Genomic DNA, 22,302 nt, shown 5'->3' with positions numbered 1-22,302 from the left:
ATCAGACACAATGCATTTCTGTTCTTTCCCTTCATTTTTTTCTAACATCTTGAGCTAATAAAACAGAACTCAAATGTGTGTTCAAATTGCCAGGTTTAAATTAATGAGTCGGGTCCTGAACTGAAGAAAGAAATATAGCTATTTATTCTTCAAAATTTTTGTGGGTATCTACAACAATATTCGAATGATCAGTACGTGTGGACCAAAAAGGAAAATGAAAAAAAAAAAATAACAAATAAAAATTAATGTATTATTTCTACTGCCACTAGAACTTTACACTTGAAACATCACTTGAAACATCTGCCAACTAATGGTTGTTACTCCAAGAGGAATTGGATTTCACGGCGAGGTGAAGATGTGAGATTGCGGATATCATGATGCATCATCATCAACAATATTATCACCAATCTGTCTAGCAGAAATAACCCTATCTAGGGTTTGGTCTGGCATTGAGATTCCACTCGACTCCAAGTCTGCAACTATAGCAACTGCTGCATCGAGTTCCCCAAGATCAAGACACAATGTAATAATTTCATCATAAAGAGGGCTGCAGAAGACGAGAAAGCAAATACAAATGATTAAGCAAATGTAAGATTTTTAAAGAACATCTAATTTGTATTTAAGATGACCTACATATGAACAGGTTTATAAAATTGGCATATGAACAATTCCTGAAGAGATACGATGTCTTTAAATAATCAGGCGACTATTAGTAGTCTAGATCGAACTGATCAAAATGCGTCATTTAATGTAAAAGCATCAATTATTGGTTTGAGGGATCAAAACAGGGTGTATTACAGCCAGACACCATAATGGATATGATCAAGCAGTTCATATGATTGGAATTCGTTAAAGTTATCTTTTGCTTTTGAGCAGCTTCTAGCTCGACTCAGTGAGAAACAGAATGCACTATTTCCCTGACAAAAGCTAAAATATCACAGAGACTTATGACATGGTGTAGTGACAATCAATATGCTAACACAATTTATAGAACAATTTACTTGCATGGTAGAAGTAAAAAAGCTTTATGCAATATGCTCTTTTCCATGTGCACTTTTCTCCCTCAAACATATTAACCAATTTGTTTAGACAAATTGTCCCATAGAAACCATATATCGAAAATACAGACAAAACTTCCAACAGTTGAAATTTAAGAAGTTGGGGGCCAAAGAACATTATTTCCCAATCATAGAGCATGATTACAAAGCAGACGACATCTTTATGTCTGATGGAGTATTTTATGGGAAAGAATAGACGTTACTATGATGGGTCAATTTTCCTTTTTTGGTTCCCTTCAGCTATATATATATATATTTTTTTTTCTTTTTTTCTTTTTGTTGTGTGTGGAAGGAAAGGGAGGGGGAGGGGGTTATACTTATGCTAATAATTTAGAGGACACGATGATATAGTTTTGAAATTGTCCACAATGATACTAGTGTTGATAATTTAGAGACATGATGATATAGTTCTCAAATTGATTCTGACTCGCCCCTGGCTACGTGTACTAACTAGTTGATAGGGGAAACTAGCCGAACCGAACACCAGAATCCTACCTGCAAATACTGTTGAGACTAGCGTCTCAAATTCGATCTAGTCTCCAGAAGGCGAAGAAATTGTAGACACTTATTTATAGTTCTAGCATTAACAATGGGTAAAGGTATGCCGTGCGGTTGCACCCCCCAGCGCACATGCAGTTGCACCCCCTTAGGTACTTTCTTTAACACACAAACACACACACACATTTTGCTTTTATATGGAAGCCATATAAAAAGTTCTTGGCACTTGTTCTACATTATTTAGGTATCAAAGCCTATAGAATAATGATGCCTAGTACTTCTACATTGATGGATAAGCTTTTCCAATACACGAATATCCAAGTAACAAAACTAATATATATAGTATAGCCAAATACCATTAAACCAACTTGAATCAAGTGTTGTGAATAGGTTTAAATTCTTGCAATTTTGGTCAGTGAGGAGCTCCAGCAGTATATACATTCTATGTAAGGCTATTTTTTTAAACCAACTTGAACCAAGTGCTGAGAATAAGTTTAAATTCTTACAATTTTTGGTCATGAGGAGCTCCATTAGCATATACATTCTATGTAAGGTTACAAACTTCTCTTGTATTTGCTTCAATTTTCTTATTAATTTTATTCCCCCTGAAATTCCCACAAAGTTTTTAGACAAATGAATTTTATATATCATTCTAGAATGATGTTTGAGGTGATTATATCAACTTTCTGAGAAACTTTGACTACTTCCAAATAAGAAAATTCAACATTCAAGTCATCTCACATCAAGGACTTTATCTTACCTCCCAAAGGCATAACCGAGACTGTGTGTTGTCTGCAAAATTTTCAAGAAAGCCGTAGGGACAGGAGCCCTTATCGCTGCATGCAAAATCATGGCACAATCCCCAATAGTTGGTGTCCCACCCAATTCTATTACCTGAAATATTTTATCTTCAGTCCAGAAGCATATAACAAAAACTAACGCATTTCAGCAATAATGAATATCAAACAAAATGAAATAAATGTGGGTCCTTAGCACAATGTTTGTAGTAAATCCTTATGAAGGGAAGTGATATAGAAAGACAGCATATTGGTTACTGTAGTGAATTAGGTGGAAGTCGGGAAATCTGCCCGAGCAAAGCCTTCATATAACCAGAAGAAATTGTATAAGCATTGTATATAGAAACATGCCTTGAGCATCACTTTGATGGCCATCTCAACTTCCCATTCCTGTGACCATCTTCGAGGAGGTTTGTTCTTGATTTCTCTTTCCCATGTCCAACCCCATGCATCAGCAATTGTGTATATATCTGATACATCAAATACTTTCCTCTTCCTCAGCTCCTTAAGCGCCTCATGTATATCCTCCGGAAACCAGTCATCATCAGCATCATCCTGCATGCATAAAACACAATTATTATATCAAATTCCCACATCTGAAACCTAGGATCCAAAAGCATGACACAATACCAATAAAAAGAAAAAAGAAACCCAATAGGCAATGAAAATGCATGCACCTACTGAGAAGAGCAAGAATTAATATGTGCAAAACAAAAAAAGAAAAAGAAAATTGATTTGGTTGTGTTGGGCCCCATTTTGGATTCTGTTGATTTGGTGTTGTTGGGGATTCCATGATCTGTTGTTCTCCAGAGGGTATGCCCTCTGTAGTCTGTAATGCTTTTATGGCTTTGCCTTTTGTTGCAATATACATATCACTTGGCTATCAATATTAATAATAATAATACACACACACACACACACACACACACAAAGGTCATGACAGTCTCATCATCGGAAGTAGTTAAAAAGGTGCAAAACAAACGTGGAAATCAGGAACCAGGAATTTACACTTGTGTAGGATAGGTAGTCAGATTTTTCGTGATAGTTTTGAGTGCCCTAAAGAGGTTCGATATATAAGATTTTCAATACCCTAAAATTGAATATCAAGGGGCATGGTGCTTCATTTTTAAGGCCATAAAGTAATCTGGGCAAGATGAATTGGTGTTAGTTGGAAGATAACGGCATTCTTGGTTGCAGAGTGAGGAATTTTTTTTACAATCCATGTTGCACTAAGACTGTGGCAAATCATTCTTTGAGAAGCAAGGGTCTTCGGAAAGATATAAATGACCGTAGTATTTTTATCCATGATGTAGGATTTTAAGTGGAAAAGGTTGGGCAGGCAAAGTCTTGGAAGGATGTTGGGTGTAAGGAGGCCCCTCTAATGGAAGAATTTCCACATTTCTTGAGATTTTAAATGATTATGGGAAGACTAAGCATTGATGAAGAACCATGGAGTGGTTGATGATGAGATGCATCAAAATGTAATTTTCACTAGAAATTTGCAGGACTAGGAGAAAGGAAGTGTCACAGAATTATTCTGAGAACTCTAAATTATCAAAATAACCCGAGTCAATGATGTGATTATCTGGAGAAATAACAATAAGGGGTTTATCTTTGACAATGTTATTTTGTTCGTAAGGGTTATAAATTTTGGGGTGTTAATTTTCTGGGAATGAAATCATGGAAGTGTCGTATCCTTTAGTTCAATCAAGGCAGTTTTCACTGCTTAGATGATTCTGAGAGGTAATTAAGTTTTGATCACTTAATAGTAGAAATATGTTTATTCCTAAACAGGACACGAGATTGATGGACAATTCATTGTTTCACCATTGGGCAGTACATATGATATCTGGGTTTCAATTAATATATTTGCACTAGAGTTGGTAATTTGCTCTATCAAGGTTTGATGGGATAGGTGGAGATTAACATACAATTTGCTCTAGAGTTGGTAAATTATTGCAAATAACCAAGGAAATAGAAGAATTTACAAGGAGTTTCACTCAGTTTTTTCCAACCCATTGAAAAGATGGAAATGGAAAAAGTTTCGAAGACGGTATTTTCAAATCCAAAAAAAAAAGAAAAAGAAAAAAGAAATTTACTATGCAAGGCTATGTTTTTTTGCCTTGCAAAACATTGAAGGATAAAGGAGTACTTTGTTCTCTTATGATTCTATCGTACCCTTTCCTTTTAATGGGACTATCTAATTTCTTGTGTGCATACCTTGTGCATGTGGGATATGTTCACCTTTCCTTCTTTCCTTGAAGAATTTTCATGTTTTCCATTATTGAAGTTATTTGAGAACAAATTATTGAAGGCCATATGTCATGGAGCAGTTTTTGAAGGACAAGTGGCAGTATATTTGAGTGGCAGATATGGACGAAAACAACTGTTGTGAAGGTTGTTATAAATAGCAGAATTTAAGACTGAAGGTGTCTCCCCCCTTCAACAACAAAAATCTCAGCAGTTCACTTCACTTGCTCTTGAGTTTTACATTCAGCACTTGGTGTAACTTTAGTATAGTTTTTTCTCCTCTATTCCCTTCTCTTCTTTCATCTTCTATTCTCTACTCTCATCTCGTACTCAGTTCTTTATTGTTGAAGTGATGAATTCTCTTGTTTATGCAAGTGTTTCAGTGATCTTTTTTGCCTTCCCCCCCCCCCCCCCCCCCCAATTTGAAGTCCTTTTATTAAAGGCAAACTGAACCTTAGGAGGAGAGTAATTCTCACTCCTCAACAATCGCCTGCACCATTCACAGCCAAAGTGGGACTATGGTGTTTGACTTACTCCATTGAATTCACGATTTAAGACCAAAAATTCTATTGCCAAAAACCATCAAGAATTTTTATACCTCAACTGTTTTTCGAGAAAGCCTTCTCCTTGATTTTCTTGATGTGGCAGCAGTCTGGTCGGAATCTTTCAATAATTGCACTCCAATCATTTGAAGAGGTTTTGCAACTTCAACTTCCTTCTCCTTAACCCTATCACCCACTTGGATTTCAGTTTGTTCCACCTCCTCCTCTTCATCTGCCTCATCATCTTCAACCTCTTTTGCAACATCTTCAACATCAGCATCATCCTGTACATCTAGAAGTTCCAAGTTTTGCACATCCATGGGTTTGCTGTGATCATTGTTTAAGCCTTCCCCAAGAAAACGACTTCTCCAGAACTCAGTATTCCCTTCTTCCAGCTTGATCCTGGAAATTAATTCATCGAGTTCTTCATCAACCTGCCAAATGAATGAATTGAAATTCCATGATCAAACTAGAGTCATATACTCAAACCTCTAGTCACAACCAAGAAGCAAACAGTTACTAGGAATTCTATTATCTAATGAAAAACAGAAATGCCATGTCAAAAGGGCACATGAAATAGAAGGTGAGTAAGAATCACAAGCATAAGACTAACCTCTTCTTCTTCCTCTTCCACAGGAGGAACCCAAAGAGGCCGACCTCTGGAGCGATTTATTCTCCTTGCTTTTTGCACACGCTGGTAGAGCACATTTCTAGTTCCATCAATAGGCAGACCTTGCGCTTCTAATTCTTCCTTTAGCTCAGACACTATCATCTTACTGGCAGCCTTAGGCTTTAGAGCATTTTGGTCAGGTCCTTTTATAATTTTCAGTAATCTCTCCTCAACTCGGATATAATCAGATTCAGATGCATTCCCTAAAGCTGAAAGTCCTTCATTGCGCAAGGTTTTAAAAAGCTTTCGATGATGGATCTTCCACTCCTCAAGACATCTTTGTTTGAAGGAGGTTTCCATAGGGTTGGAATAAATAAATCCAAGGGCATCCGGATCTAACGGTGTTTTTCCTCTTCGGGGCACCCATCGCTTGCGCTCACCAGTAAGCCCACCCTCTGCGACATACCTGGTTGCTTTGCAAAGTTAATTGTAACATCAATGGAAACATAAACGCCTTGACTAGCAACAGACAATTGCTACCAAACTAACCAAAAGAATTAAACCAAACAAAAATTAATAGGAAGATAAAATGTTCGGCAACCATTGTATGCCAATTTAAAATATTAGCATTTGGAAAACAATCTTAATAGAATTTTCAGTGCATGAAGGCATTTCTTTTATAAGTAAAGCAGACAATTTTGCGTCAAAGTGTTTATTTCAAACTGGTTAGGCTTATATCTGATAGCTTAGGGGTGGAGTTTATGTTTATCCGACTTTTAACTAATGAATCCTAGGTGCATTTGTCAGTTTTCATTGAACATGATAAAAGGCATCTTAAATGACTTTCTCCCATGTTGCCCATAATGAGTATAATTTATAGCTTCTTACAAACTAAGTAACTTCATTCTGTTGTTTCTACTATAGCCATGTAGCAATCACATACTGTTTCTTTCTCCTTTATGTCTTATTCGCATAGCCCAACGCTGCACCATAAAGCAAACATGCTTTACAGTCCAACAAATTTTATCTCTTCTACAAACGAATAAACTATTACAGAAAGGAAAGGGCAAGGAGCGGTGAACACCACAGGTAGATAAACCATACAACACGAAGCCAACCTACAAGCGGAAACACTCCAAAAGGTAAAGCCTCAACAAGGAAATGGACCCTAGAATGACATTTTTTAACTGGGAGACAGTGAGTTGAATTCTCTCAACACACATGCAGAAAGAAAGGGACCACTTCCAGATAATATTGCTATTAAGTGCTCTAAAGTCTAACCTTTAATCATCAATCACAGCAACCCCAAACTCAAATGTGACAGGACCCAAAGAGATTCCGGACAAGGAAAGCTAAATGTCCCGGAGTATGAATGGAATTACATACTCTTGCCACGTTGCACATGAACACTCGTGAATCATCCATAATCAAGATATCCACCATTAGCACCAGTATGCATATACCTCTAGCCGTTGCCCAAACAAAGAAAGTCACCTGCAACCTTGATTTTAAAAATTGTTCCGAATTAGACGACAAAGTTGTGACCCTAATCGAGTTGGCCTGAGATAATGGTGAAACTAACAATTGTGACCAACTCATTGCGATTTGACTGCGACGAGTCAGGACACTACTGTTTTCGCCATCCAACTATGTAAATCTGTTTCTTTCCCAATGTCTATCATTTCTCTCTTACCACAACCTCTAAATAACCTCCAAAACACATCAAACTACTTAAATCTACAAAACCAAAAGAAAAAGGAAAAATACAAGATTTAATTGTAAATCTTTGATAAAAGCTTTTTGATCTTGAACACGATAGGTAGGATTGTAATCCCCCCTCCTGTCTTTCACCTGGATCTTAAATGAAAACATTTTTTATGTTAGATCTGACAATTATTAAAAGAGAATTAAATTTTTAACAAGGAAAGGACTGGACATATTAAAGCAGAGGGATAGGTCATCAAGAACCACATGCTTTATCAGAACATACAATTAATGTTTAGTCCCTTGGAATTTTTTCTACATTTAATTTTATGCTGTAGAAAGTGAGAATTATTTTTATACAATAATATTGCAATATAACTATAAGTGATGCATAAGCGAGAAAAGAAGAGTAACATAAACTTAGAAATTCAAGTAAAAAGATTTAACAACAATATATGTGTCTAACATCATGACAATTGTTTAATACTTAAGTAAATAAATCAATAAAATGAATGCAACAGCTTACTTGTGTTGACTGATAACAGTGAATAACATACACACCTGGCAATATAATCAATCTCGAATCCAAGTTCAGCTTCTTCTTGTAAAGGTTCGATCCAGGAGCTAACTAGTGTCCGATATTTTCTGCTTAAGATCATGGCTCTGGGTGGGATTGGTTGATTGTCCTTCGCCATAGCTTCTAAAGCTTCAAGCAACTCAACAACCCTTCCTGAATTAAAAATAACAACTACCAGCTTAGAAACATTTCAATATGAACCTAAAAGAGTGATTGGAAAAACAATATCAAGAACCACATCACTCTAAATAATGACCTAGATTCTGGCAATGGTATAAATCAAAGGGATTATGAAGAAAAGCCCTAGAAAAATATATGAGAGAATGTTATCTTAATTACTGATTTAATTATATGATTTGCATTCAGTTGCAGCAACAGCGATTTGAATTTACCACTTGACACATACTAAAATGAATCCTAATACTACACTGGCTAGTGTGGTTATAATGCGCCCCCATTCCAGAATAACCTTTACTGTTTGTAATTGAATTCTCGAGACTTATGTTGGAAAGGTCATAAACTCTCAGGTTTGATATACCCTTCAACTTGTCATTGGTGGATAATAGGATTGGGGATGACCTTTTTCAATCGAAGTTTCTTTTTGTAAATCCGGCACAATCTTAAGTTTTTTGCGTGGTTACCAGAAAACATTAAGGTGTCAAGGATTCTTAGTGCTACTGAGACCAAGACTAGCCTTTTACTTCAAAAAGCATACAAAACCCCATTGCCTAACTGATCCTTTTTTAATTCTATGAATCTCCAAAGTAAAGAAAAGCAAAATTAGAGAGGAACTGGAAAAGAGAAGAGAGAAAGAACAACCTGAACTCTTTCAAGTACTCATTATTAGTTTGTCTTGCAAGTCTACCTTATTCCCCCCCACACACCCACCCAAAAAAAAAAAAAAAAAAAGCCTATTCATAAACATTAGCAAACCCAAACAACACAATGTATGTGACGACCTGCGTGAGTGAGTGCGAGACACTGAACGAGCTACCACACTTGCAGGCTTCAGGGTGTCATATCACTTGGGGAGGTGAAGTGCTATATGTAAGGTTCAACACCCTTCTATGACAGAACACATTTTAAAGCCGTGATGGCCCATTAGAACACCAAAGTTAGCGTGTTAACTCTGGAGAAGTACTAAGATGGGTGACCTCCTGGGAAGTCTCTGGTCCGGGGGAGCCAAAAGCGGACAATATTGTGTTTGGATAGAGTGATGGTTGTTACAATGTAACCTCGGAAAAATTAACCCCTGCTAAAATAGTAATCATATGAGACCCATTTAAAAAAAAAAAAAAAAAAAAAAATTGTAATTGAACATGAGACCAGAATTATATTTAATCTAAAGATAATGAAATACAACAAGCCATTAAAATATCCACTTATCAGTTATAGTCTGATTTAACAAAATAAATAATCTCATATCATCCCATTATGGGCCCCATGTTGATTAGAGATTTGCAGATGTGGCAATTGAGAACACTCTGATTGAAAGGCCATATCTGAGGATACATCATTATGTTCTCTTAAGCAAAAGAGGGGCTACTAGGTCAAGAAAAATGGGGTTGAGAAAGAATATTTTCTACCGCATTCGTAGGTATCTCATATGAGATATTTCAGCACGCAATGTACAATCTTTAAAATAAATGGGGGATAGAAACTGCTTTTTGTGCTTTCATCTATCATTTTCTTGGGAATTGAGAAGTCTTAAATTAAGTTGCTACATAAAGGTTGTGCACATCGGGAAACCAATACGGCCCGTGATTTTTGTAAGGCCCACAAATCTGCAATGACATGCAAGACAGCCTCTATAGGCTGCTACTGACCCATAAAGTCAAAATGCTAATTTTTAAAGCTAAATTTCTGTATTCTTCTCCTATTTATCCTGAAAAACATATATGGGCTACGTCTTTAAAGAATCATACAAGTCAAAATCACCCCCATCTGGAGGGCACAACAGCATGAAATGATAGATTGCAATTTTACCTATGCCAACAACACAACCAAATCACCCTCAGTCATGAAATAATTTAAATTAATATTGAATGTGACAATTTTGGGCCAAATGGCGCTGAAAAATAAAAACGGGGTTGAAATTATCAGGAAGAAATGGGTTCTGAATGTGTTTTTTTTGTTTTTTGTTTTTTGATTTTTGTTTTTTTTTTTTTCTTTTTGGGGGGTGGGGCAAGAGAGAGAAAGATAGATCATTCCTCTAAGTAAGATAAAAAAAAATGTAGCCATACCTTCTCGACATAGAGCCCGAAGGTACAACGAAAGTGGATCCCCAAATTTCCCCTCATCATGTAAAACTTTTGTTCCCTCTTCAAAGTTTTTAAGGGCACGAAAATGTCGAATAGCTTCACGTACTACACAATACTTTGTGAAGCACTCTACCAACAGCCTGAAGAAGAAATTACAGTATCACAAAAGAAATAAGTCAAACTCCAGACGTCAGCTACACTTGGAATAAAACCAGGAAAAAAAAAACAGAAAAGAAAGAAAGTTATAATGCAACACATTCTCCTAGTTCTTTTTTTCACTTGATATAGCATGGGCCTATTCATGGAGTCCTAGAATGCCCAAAAGATGAACAAATAAAATCAATAACAAGCTTTCATGTAAGATAAGACGAAGTGCAAGAAACCAGGATTCTATATGTGTATTACTCTTCAAAATATAATTAACCTGATAGATAAAACTAGTTAATCACCAAATATAATGCAGGCATTGTGGTTAAAATGATACACCATATTTGATTGTTGAAAGTATAGTTACTGATCATATTTTTAGTGACTTTATGGAGAAAAAGACAATTAGCCAGAATTCGAATTGTTAGGAAACTGGCAGCAGGAAATATTAAGCTTGACTGCTATACAATATATACTAAAGAGGGAGGGATCTAAAGCTCGCACTCCACTCATTCTATTCTATTCTGGACTCCAAAAACATGATGCACAAAGTAGTCATTCTCTATCAAATGACATCAATTACAGAGCATTTGATAATTGTTGAGACACATACTAGTCATATGCTAACAAAGCAAAATGTTTGCAGACATATAGTTCATGTTAACAACCATCTACTCCAAAAGCTTAAGCTGTTGGAGAGGGTGTAACTTAAATATAATTAGATAAATACTTCAACATGCCCCCTCGCGTGTGGCCTTCTTTTTGGTCCAACAAGTGTCTTTCAATTTTTTAATTAGGGTGATGGTGAGGTTTGAACTCGAGACCTTTGGCTCTGATACCATGTTAACAACCATCTACTCTAAAAGCTTAAGCTGTTGGAGAGGGTGTAACTTAAATATAATAATATAAAACCTTCAACAGTTCCCATGTAAGTGGTACAGATAAATGAACAGACAGAACCTACCTCATAATTAGGTACTATATTAAGTTTTACTATATACTCTTATAGCAATTGCACTCCATTTTGCGGAGAAGAAGAGGAAACAAAAAGGAAGAGGAAGAGAGAAGAAAGAGGAGAAGGGAAAGGGAGGAAGAGGAGTACCCTCTCTCTCATTTAATTTTCTTTCTTTTTCTTGCATTTAATTAGTAATTAGCTTTTTAACTTTTAGTAATTAGCCTTTTAGTTTTTAGTTAATAATTAGTCAAGTCTTCATTTTCCATTTTTCCATTGCTTAAAGCCCAAATCTGCAGTCCAGTCTATGGGACTCAAAGGAGGGTGACTAGTTTAGTGTGGATGTTTGTGAAAGAGTAGTCTCCGTGACTATTACACTAATGCTAGAAAAGGAAATGAAAAATGAGAACATCATGCATTTCATGCAATAAAAATACTATATTTCCTTGTTCTACCATATTTGCATAAAATTTTCAAGTTATTTCTAAAATTAATGGTAGATTAAGAAAACGTGGTAAAAGAGGCCAAAAACAATAAATCCCTAAAAATGAGCCCTCTGTTTATCATCTTTCTTAATATGTCAAAGATCCCAAAAATATCATATTTCAACCCCACTTTATCAACTTTCTTTAAATTTCACAATTCCCAAAAAAATTATTTTCAAACTGAAGCAAACAGAAAAAGTAACAAGTCTTCTTACAATTGTAAGGGAGGCTAGGAATACTCCAATCACCGTCGGAGCCTAGATTTCTAAAGGGAAATCTGGGAAAAGCCTGAAGAATTGTTTGTAACTGATAATAACTCAAAATATATTGATTATGACTTGGTTACAGCAAATATAGAGGTCTTTACTTTTTCTAAAACTACTATTAGTGACACTTGACATATCCTAGAAAGACTTTTAGAATTCCCACACAGCTTTAATAGCACTTCACCGCTTTCCTAAATGAACACTTAGTAGTCCCAAAGCTTAATTAATTATTACCCAAAAAAAAGAATGACTCTTTGACTTTTTCTTTAAGGCACTTACCCAAAGCATCATTAATGATTTGCATCACAAACCCTTCATTTTTTCATTTTTCTAAAAAAATTCCCAATCCCCAAAAACATGGCATTTTAACCCTTCACTTTGTCATTTTCATTAAAACCCAAAAATCACACTTTGTCCTTTTCATCAAAACCCAGAAAATCACAAAAATTCCATTTTCAACCCTCTCATTTGTCATTTCCGAAACTCTAAAAATTATCAAAAATATATTTTTAGCCCACCATTTTTTTGTTTTGCAAAAGAATCCCAAAATCCTTGTTCCGTCTCACTTTCCCATTACTCTACTATAAAATCCCAAAAATTCTTAACCAAGCTATTGGTCGTTATTTAATTCAAAACATGTTTTTCTAAATTAAAACTCATTTGGGGTCATCTTTCATCAGAAATCATTACGAAGACTTTAAAAATATCTTTAATAATTTTCTGTGTTCTTTTCCCATGAACCCTGAATGACATCTTACAAGTTCAAAGGGATGACGCAGAGGGTTTCCCCCTTTCATCTCCCATTTATCTTGCTAGTAGAGGTCTAGAGCCATGGGTTCAAATTTTGTGTTCCCCTCCTAAGGCAGCACACCTGTGCTATATCTCATCTGCACTTCACTAATGATGCTTCATTGTTCTATGTTCATAACAGCATCAACTGAGGTCTTTGGAATTAGATATTCACAAGTATTTAGAATTTCTTCAACTTAGTTCCCAGCCTAAAAGTTAGATATTTAATGATCTTTATCATTGTTCACTATAGCATGAAGGTCTTGCATATCACCAGGTAAATTGTGATAAACGATATGCCCCAACAAAAGTGAAGGGGTCTTTGGCTGAAAATTAATATCAGCATGGAGGTACATGTAAGAACATTCCATGATGAGGAATCACATCAATAAGTGTTACTGGCAACAAAATCACAATAAATTGCACTAATAAAATGATATTTTTATTTAAGTAAAGATAAAAGAAAATTCTACTTACGCGTAGGTTTTCACATTAGGTTGCAAACGTCTGTGGTCTTCAACCATCATGCCAAGCAACTCAGCAACATCTTGTACCCTACAAGTCACATCCAAACCCCAGCAGAAATGAAATACAATACAAGGAAGAAAAAAAATAAAAATAAAAAGATTAGCTTGAGATGATTCAACAAAATGTTGCTATTAATTCATAAAAGTAACATACCATGCAGTAACTTTTTTTTATTTTATTTTTTATAAGTATACCATGCAGTAACTATTAGAGAATTTAAATATTAAAGATACACTCTCTTAAAGTTTTAGAGTAGATGGTGATTAACATGGTATCATATTAAACATGGTATCACAGCAGGCACATCCAGAGTTCAAATCCCACAGTCACCCTGATCATTAAAATTGAAATATGTGTTGGACCAAAAGAAGGACACACGAGCGTTTTAGAGGATTAAAAAAATAAAGTTACACCCTGTCTAACAGCTTAAGCTTATGGAGTAGATGGTTATTAACATGGTAGCATATTAACAGTAACAAACACCGGGTACCAAATGTCGAAATAGAAGAGCTACAACTCCCAAAGTAGACAACAAAACCAGACCATGCATGACCCAAATAATTGTTACAGGTCAGTCCAAGAAAAGGAGACAATCTACAAGTTCTCATTAACAAAGGACAAGAATCAGTGTTCCCAATATAAAACAAACAAATACAAGTCAAGGGACCCGATTTCCAAAATTTCTAGAGGTATAAATCTAGCTATGTATATCGTAACTTAGGGGCCTGATGTCCAAATTGGTCTTAGAGGTATAAATCTAGGTAAGGAAGAATGATGTTAATTATCTATATCCTAAGGCATTTGTAGGTGTAAGACAATAAACATGCAAAGATATGAATTTCTTTTTCTAATTTTTCACCATACCAATTTCAGATTTTCATAGAGCCCAAAATTTTATCCTTTGACCTTATATTGCATATGTAGTTGGTAGACTTTCACATACCATTTGCACAAATTGCATGCTTCTGTAGTACTACAATGGGAATTTGTTTTATTAGTCTCTACTAAAAAAACCATTACTCAGCGTTTTGTTTTTTGGGTAATTAACATTACTCGGTGTTGGTCTGTTTAGTTGAGTATGTTGTGAGGAGCCGATAGGTAAATAAACAACCTTTAGCATTATTTGCACAGAGTGATTGGTCTCATAGCTCATACTCGAGTCTTAGTTCTCCAACCTAGGAGTCAGAGCTTTTACCACTGACAGTGATAACAAGAAGTACATGATTAGATGAGGCATAATATGGTTATGCAGACATACTTGGGGAATATTACTGTGCATTATTGCCAAAAATATATTGTAAAACATATGAATTAATAGACATATACCTGAATTGACGATATTGAACAGAATAAAATCAAGCTTAGCTTAAGATAGTTATATTGTGGCCACAGTTAAAGCAAAATGAAAACGTTATATCGAGCTTAGCTTAAACTCATGATACCATGCCTTGGTTCAGTGATCAACCTGTACAGTCAAATTACATGACTAGGACATGCCTGTACACTTTTATGTGTCCAAGAAATATATTAACCAACATAACAATATAAATGTGCTCATCGATCTGCTACAGAATTCACCTATCATAGGACTCAGCTCTTGTATACGCTTGGATCACCCAATTATATGTCTCTGTATCTGGTTTCATATAATCTGCCATCCAAAGCTAATCATAAGTACCAAAAAGAATAAAATTTTCATGAACTTTGACCACAACAAACTAGGGACGAGTCAGTAAAGCAGGCACAAACAGAAAATCTGAATCTGCAAAAGTAACTGCAATTGCTTATTTTGAAATTATTTGTAAGTACTAAATCGATGATACAAAAAGCAACTCTGTGTGCTGATTTATAGTAGTAATAGTACTCAATGAATTTCCTACAGAGTTCTAAAATTTTGAGTTAAGTTATACAAGTACGAGGTCTAAGCTGAAGCTGAATTTTTTATGACAGTGAGTATAAAATAAGAACTAAATCACCACAAACAGCATTGAGATGTGGAGAAGCAGGACAAGAAACTTCATATTGTCCAATAAAGAAGTAAAAGTATCCTTGTCAATGCCTGGTCTATCAGGGTCCAGAATTGGGTGCCTAAACAACACGATCAAACAACGCCCTAGTGCATCTAGACTGTAGCTAAGCTGGCACGAGACAACCTATAGGTTCTTAGTTTCTAGGACTGAATGATGATGAAAAAGGATCATTACCCAAGGCTTTGACGTGTTAGAGTATGCATGGCTTAATTAGACCTAAAGGGAGAGGGGGTGAATAGGTCTTATGAATATTCAATTGTGAAGAACTAACTTTTCAAATTTCCGTTGCTCCTTTTTCTTTTCTTTTTTCCTAGTTGTTCCCCCCCTCCGTTGCTCCATTTTCATTTTCAGTTAATTAGTTAATCACTAATCTAAATTACAATCACACAAACATGTAAGCAATTAATAAAATAAAATAGAGACACAGGATTTTTACGTAGCAAACACTAGAAATGGGAAAAACATGGACCTAGTCCAGCCATGAAGAATCCACCATAAGAAAGGTATTATATACTAGAGTAAGCCGACTCTACTCCAAGAATCCCCTATTTACCTTTGAGTCTTTGACCAATACTCATGCCAGAAGATCCTCCATGATGTTTGCTGATGCCTATCAATGAGTTTGATCACCCACAAAGTTGCTCTCCATGGTTGTTTAAATCCTTGATCATCACAAATTTGCCCAATTGATTTGTCGCTATATTGACTTCATTCTACTCCTTTCTTTGGAATCTCTCAATCATTGTACGGTGGTCTATGAAGAAACCCTATATTGAATCTCAAAGCTTTGTCTCTCCAAAAGAAATATATTCTCTCAACATATGTATAAAGTTAAAAGATCTATGAGAGACACCCTAAACTGACTAAAAACCCCCCCTTGATTATAGACAATATAAGAGTCATATGTAGAGTAGGAAAATAAGTCCTTTTATAATTCTAATTAGACAGAGTTTCTAAAAAAAAAATTTAGTCAATCAATTGAGTTATTCAGTGAAGCACTCTAGATTTCGATATCAAAATTATCAGAAATTTTTTCGATCAATCGAGAAATTGATCGAAGCTCACTGTTATTGTAAATATCCCTGTTTGAAACTTCGATCGAACCTTTGAAAATTCCTTTGGTCAAAAACTCTAATTTTGAAAAACATGTCTAAAACATTCTTTTAATCCTTCTCAAAGATCAAACCTAAGTCATGGATGGTCACTGAAGTCTCACCTTACCTTAAACTATAAATGTGATTGAGCTTGACAGCTTTTCGCTGTATTCCTCACTGTTCTTCATCTTCATTATCTTCTTTCGATTGTAGACAAATGACTCAAGGCATTTAACACAAATTACAACCCCAAGTTTTGAGTAGGAAATTTTCAACACATGACTCAATAACCCAACAATGAGGAAAGTAAGAATGCCCAAAATAACAACTAAAGGGATTGAGTGCTTCAAATGGTTGAATATCAACGAACATATGGAGAAACAGCATGCAGGAGCAACACCGTAAAATGCGAAGATGAATTTTATATAGAACAAACAACTTAAAATGCTAAGACGAATTTTAGCGCACATGTTTTCCTATCACCACATCATGCTAAGACAGCTGGGTGAATCAAAATAGAAAAGCACAAAAAAAAAAAAAAAAAACAAAATAGAATTACAATTGTAATATACATTTTCTGCTCTTCCTCTTTACATAGTTCTCATTTAGAAAATAGTATAATTGTTATGAAATCCATAACAGCAGCAAAATCCCAAGAAAATTTACTTGATATGAGTAAGTACCAAAAAAAAAAAAAATTGTACCTTCTCCATATTCCATGTTCTCAAATGTTGCAAATGCAATTTCAGGTATACCACAAGTAGCCTACAAAAAAAAAAAAAAAAGAAGAAGAAGAGAGAGAGAGAGATCAGTAAATTGTTATAAGTAAAAGTTGTAATGGAAACAGCTGGGCCCAACAATCTTGCAATAATTCATAGCAAATGGACTCCAAAATGGAACTCATGAAAATGAATCAAGTTGATCGGACATTGCCAAAGCCTTCAAGATGTTCTCACAAACATAAACATTGAAAATGTTAACTACCATCTACTCTAAAAGCTTAAGTTGTTAGAGAGGGTGTAACTTGCCCCCTCACATGGGGCCTTCTTTTGGTGCAATACGTGTTTTTCAATTCTTAATTAGGGAGACAGTGAGGTTTGAACTCGAGACCTTTGGCTCTGATACCATGTTAACTACCATCTACTCTAAAAGCTCATGCTGTTAGAGAGGGTGTAAATTTAATATTTAAATCCTTCAACAAAAACCATACAATGTTTTCAAACAACCATGAAAGCTGGTACTACTTTTACATGGATTAGGTTCGAAGCCTCAAGCGATCATATAGCTAAATAACTTGGGATGTAGTAAACTCTGATGTGTTACTGTCCTCCCTTCAAGGTAGATAACTAAATCAGTTCATGACAACTTAGTAACTAGTAAACAGAAGGATTGTAATATTGATTTTTGAGATATATCATATAAATCAGACAATGGACTGGAGAAATGGAACATTTCAGTAGTATAGGGTTTATAAGTTACAGTATTCTAACTGCTTGAAGAGATATCAATACCTCAGAGTTTATTCTGAAAACAAAATGACTTTTCTTTCTTCGTAGTGTCATGGCAAAGATAGACTATTTCATTGTAGATGCATTAGAATCAGCTGTAATTCAGAAGATTCAACAGTTTCCCAGGCCCAAGGGTATTCAAAACGCCATTTCTTAAACCCCAACCTTTCCTCTACCTAATAAGCCTTTTCCCTAACATCTGAAAACCTCGACTGGTTGCTTCCCAAATTTCCTGAAACAAACATTCTTGAAATTTCAAGGACCTTACACCTTCCAAATAATCCAATTCCAAATTTCCAACACCTTTCCATCTATAATGCCTGGTACATTTGTTGCCACCTTTCTAAATCCTAGACCAACAAGCTCTCTGTAGTCCTAGCTGGCCATATAATTAAACATATGAGGCATCATTTGGACTTCTTTGATGCTGTCCCATATTATTCACAATTTTTTATGTAACTTTAGTACCTAAGCAATTTTCACTTATGTATAACTTTGTTCCAACAGATTCTTCCAGCTCTCGACGTTTAGTTATTGGACTGGTCATTTCAATTTTTAAAATTACACATTTTTCACTGCAGGTGCAACCTACTAACCAAACTAATGCATCACATGGAACTTTTATTCTGTAGAGTGAGATCCTACCAAGTTGAAACTTAAATCTTCCTCTAAGTTCTAAGTCATACAACAAATTCATTTTGACTCGTACAACAAAAGTATTACAGTTGATATATTATTTTCCATTTTTATACAGATCTATCCTTTATCAAGCTAGAAGATTCTTTAACAGTTCACAAATTGATAATTCTATTTTCAGAATCTCTAGTCCGTTGTTTCTCAGCGATAACAGGCTCAACTTGATTTGATCTACTCAGCCGCCAGATGAACTTATAAAAAATTAGAATATGCATTTAGATGAAGTTAACCAAAACTTAAGTGGGATGAAGTAATTAAAAACGATTTAAAAAAATGAAATCTAAGAGAAGATATAGTGTATAATTTCATGTGGTAAAAAACTCGGGCCAACAATGTGCGAATGCAGATTCAAGTCTAAAAGCAGGCACTTTGTGCAAATAATACAAAGGTTAAGTTTGTGACTTGTCAGCCACACGCAGCACTCTTGATTAACAGGGATGAAAATTGAGGAAATGGCCTTTTATTTTTTTGTTTTACTAGGTATATAATAATTAAGACTGCTGAATCAAGCAGCAAATTCAAGTCCTAACTAATTCAAAGAATTACACTAAACCATCACAAATAACATACAAAAATGAAAGGAAAAAACTGCAAGTTACCTGCACACTTAGAAGACAATTGAAATGAAAAGTGGTTGCCATCCTCCCAGCCGCTTCCATTTCATAGGCTATGGTTAATGCATTTGAATGATCCCCGACTTTACAGTCTTCCTCAATTAAAAGATCATAAAGCTCATCAGTAGCTCTCAGACCTCCCTTGGCACCCTTTAGAAACACGTTGTTGGCATCTTCCAGATGATTGGTTCTAACAAGCTCCTCTGATTACAAGAAGATAACCAACTTAGATTAAGTTGTGAAACAAAAAAATAAATAAATGAATAAAAAAGGAAGAAAAATCATTTGCAACAAAAGGAATCATGTCATACGGTTGACAAATCACTGTACCAACAAGAACCAGCCAAGCTTGGCGGATGTCAAAATTTAGCTTCTCCATTGCTGCAAGGATTTCCAAGCCCCTGGTGGCACTGCCTTTGGAACCAAACAAACGGATCAACGCAATAAACGTTTCATGAAGAGGCCTAAGGCCCTCACTCAACTCCCTCTTCAGTGCATGCATCTGCATGTAGCAATTATATAAAGTGACTACCTTCCCAATTGATTAATAAAAACATAAAGGGGAAATATGCAATTCCCGTCAGCATTTCTGATAAAAGTTAACAGTGATTCTATCATCATCATCATCATCTTTGCCTTTTATCTCCTATGAATGAGGTCAGCCACATGAATTCTCTTCTCATAAAGATTTGACATATATTTTATGGTCAGTTGTCTACCAAACACCTATCCATCTTCATTTTTGCATCCTGCCTTGGATACGGGGTCAGTTGTCTACCAAACACCTATGCATCTTCATTTTTGCATCCTGCCTTGGATATGGGGAATAGGAGAATTTTTTTACAGTGATTGTATTATTAGAACAAGTTAAAAAGTGCTAATCGCAGGCATTCCAACATCAGTTTGAAGTTGGAGGAGGAAAGGAGTGTTTCTATAATGGTGAAATTGAATTCCCAAGAAGAAATGCCATTCTGCATGCAACTAACACTTCGTTTGGCAGTATCGAATTGGTACCTTAGAATTGGTATTGAGCACCATATAAGTTCAAACTTTAAACAAATCTTTTCCCCAATTCCAATTCAAGGGAATGCCCAACTGCCAAAAGCAGCATAAAAATAAAGTGACATAAAAATATTACACACACAGTGAGAAAGATAGAAGTCCACATTAGTAGCAGTTGCTCACTAGCAGACCACATTGCTTTACATTAATGACAAATTAAAAGATAAAAACAGGATATTTTGAGATAAACAGGATAGAAAGAGCTGCATTCTTACGACAATTTCAAAATTATAAAATAAATTAAAGACAAATCAATATGCCAAGCATAAATGTGTGTGTGTAGAGAGAGAGAGAGAGAGAGGTCTTACAGCGCCCTCGGCATCCCGAGTGAGGACATGGGTGACAATCAATCCATGAAAAGAGCGAGGTCCAGGGCTAAGCCCGGCTGCAATCATGTCGTAAACGACCTCGGAGACTCCGGCAACGTCGCGATTCCGAGCACGATGCATCAGCTCCTCCATGAACACCAATCTCAGCCCCTTCTCGGCGCTTGACACAGTGGCCATGGCGGAGTCGTCTTTATTGGGCTGCGGCTGCTTCTTCCTCCTCCTCCTCGTCTTTCCCTCCGGCGCCGAAACTCCGGCCGCTACAAGGACTCCATTTCGGGAGCTCCGAGAGGCAAAGTTTACCGAAGAGTAGGTGAATTTCAGTGGCAGGTGTGAGTAGACCAAGAGATTCGCCATTATCTCTTAACACATAGCAATTTGATAGTATCACCCTGAAGAACACACAGATATATATATAGAGAAAGAAATCAGTGAGGAGAGAAGAAGTTGAAAAAGAAAAAGAGAGGATAGCGGTTGTTCTTGCGAGAGTGGGAACAAAAACAGAGTGGATATATATCCTTTCTGTCTTTGAAAATTTGGGGTTAATTTCACAAAACCTTTTTAATGATTAATGTTTTTAAATAAAACCTCCTTGGAGTATATATAAATGGAAATGTTGAATGAAATGTGGTAGGATAAAATAGATGTACGCTCACATTGTTTTTCAGGTAAAATAATTTTGGAATTATTACCTATAAATGGTGCTAATGACTCATGTTTATCATTTCATAGAGTCAAAGTTTCATAATTTCCAAAAAAAATAAAAACATGGACAAACAGTATTTAGCCTCAATGAGGTATCACTTTTAGACACTGGTACCTACATATACAAAAAGTGGTACCTGTTTGTACAAAACATGGTACCTATGTAATAAAAGTGGTACCTATGTGTCTAAAAATAGTACCTCAATGAGGATAAACGGTATTTTTTTCATGTCTACGTCAGCACATTGATCGACTTCATTTTTTTTTTTCACACTATAGGACTTTGACTCCATTAAATAATAAATATAAGTCATTAGCACCATTTATATGTAATAATCTCAATAATTTTTGAAATTTTTTTTTTAGGTAAAATATTTTTATTTTTATTTTTTTTGTAATGAAGGTTTAAGTCGAGATTGTGTCCGAGTATAAAATACAAATTAATAACCAAACACTAAAAAGTAAAAAATAAAAAATATATATTTTCTATAAAATATTTTACATTTAAACTAGAGGAACGCCACACCAAATTAACTTTTTTTTGGATTGAGTAGACTAAATGGAGTCACATTTTTTCTATAAATACATTTCAAGATTTATTTTCATAAGCATAATGCTTTTTTTAAACCATTTTTATTTTCAAAGCAACTAATAAGGGAGTGACCTAAACTTAAAATACTTCAACTTATTGCTAGGTGTTCATTTCTTTTTTAAGAAGCTCTTTGAAAAAATTTCAAATTTTTCATCAGTGGCATTAATTCTCCTTCAATAAAATTTATTATCCAGACTGATTCGGTTAAGCC

General features: G+C 35.3%; 1 protein-coding gene across 1 annotated transcript; it reads right to left on the bottom strand.

The window, feature by feature from the left end:
• Positions 1-116: 116 nt before the first annotated feature.
• Positions 117-21,294, bottom strand: LOC132271271 (uncharacterized). Its single transcript, XM_059772596.1, has 13 exons — positions 20,777-21,294; positions 19,737-19,908; positions 19,392-19,609; positions 17,293-17,353; positions 15,043-15,115; positions 13,414-13,491; positions 10,280-10,437; positions 8,021-8,189; positions 5,759-6,221; positions 5,202-5,579; positions 2,705-2,908; positions 2,317-2,450; positions 117-547 (listed from the first exon to the last, which is right to left on the bottom strand). Exons 1-13 carry the CDS (start codon positions 21,149-21,151, stop codon positions 373-375), a joined length of 2,658 nt encoding a protein of 885 aa, XP_059628579.1. The 5' UTR covers positions 21,152-21,294; the 3' UTR covers positions 117-372.
• Between the last annotated feature and the right edge of the window lie 1,008 nt (positions 21,295-22,302).

The sequence above is a fragment of the Cornus florida genome, unplaced genomic scaffold, assembly GCF_030987335.1.
Source record: "Cornus florida cultivar Cherokee Brave unplaced genomic scaffold, ASM3098733v1 CherokeeBrave_3.0.0_Hap2_Chr08, whole genome shotgun sequence".
Taxonomy (NCBI): Eukaryota; Viridiplantae; Streptophyta; class Magnoliopsida; order Cornales; family Cornaceae; genus Cornus; species Cornus florida.
Note: the sequence above shows the minus strand (reverse complement) of the source record. Positions and strands in the feature narration are given on the sequence as shown.

What these genes read in the sequence shown, in the direction of transcription:
- LOC132271271 (XM_059772596.1), bottom strand. Translation starts at nt 21,151, where the DNA reads ATGGCGAATCTCTTGGTCTACTCACACCTGCCACTGAAATTCACCTAC. An exon ending in ATTGTCTTCTAAGTGTGCAG is followed by an intron (nt 17,354 to 19,391) that starts GTAACTTGCAGT and finishes TTTTTTTTGTAG; the next exon opens with GCTACTTGTGGTATACCTGA. An exon ending in CTCGGTTATGCCTTTGGGAG is followed by an intron (nt 548 to 2,316) that starts GTAAGATAAAGT and finishes CGTCTTCTGCAG; the next exon opens with CCCTCTTTATGATGAAATTA.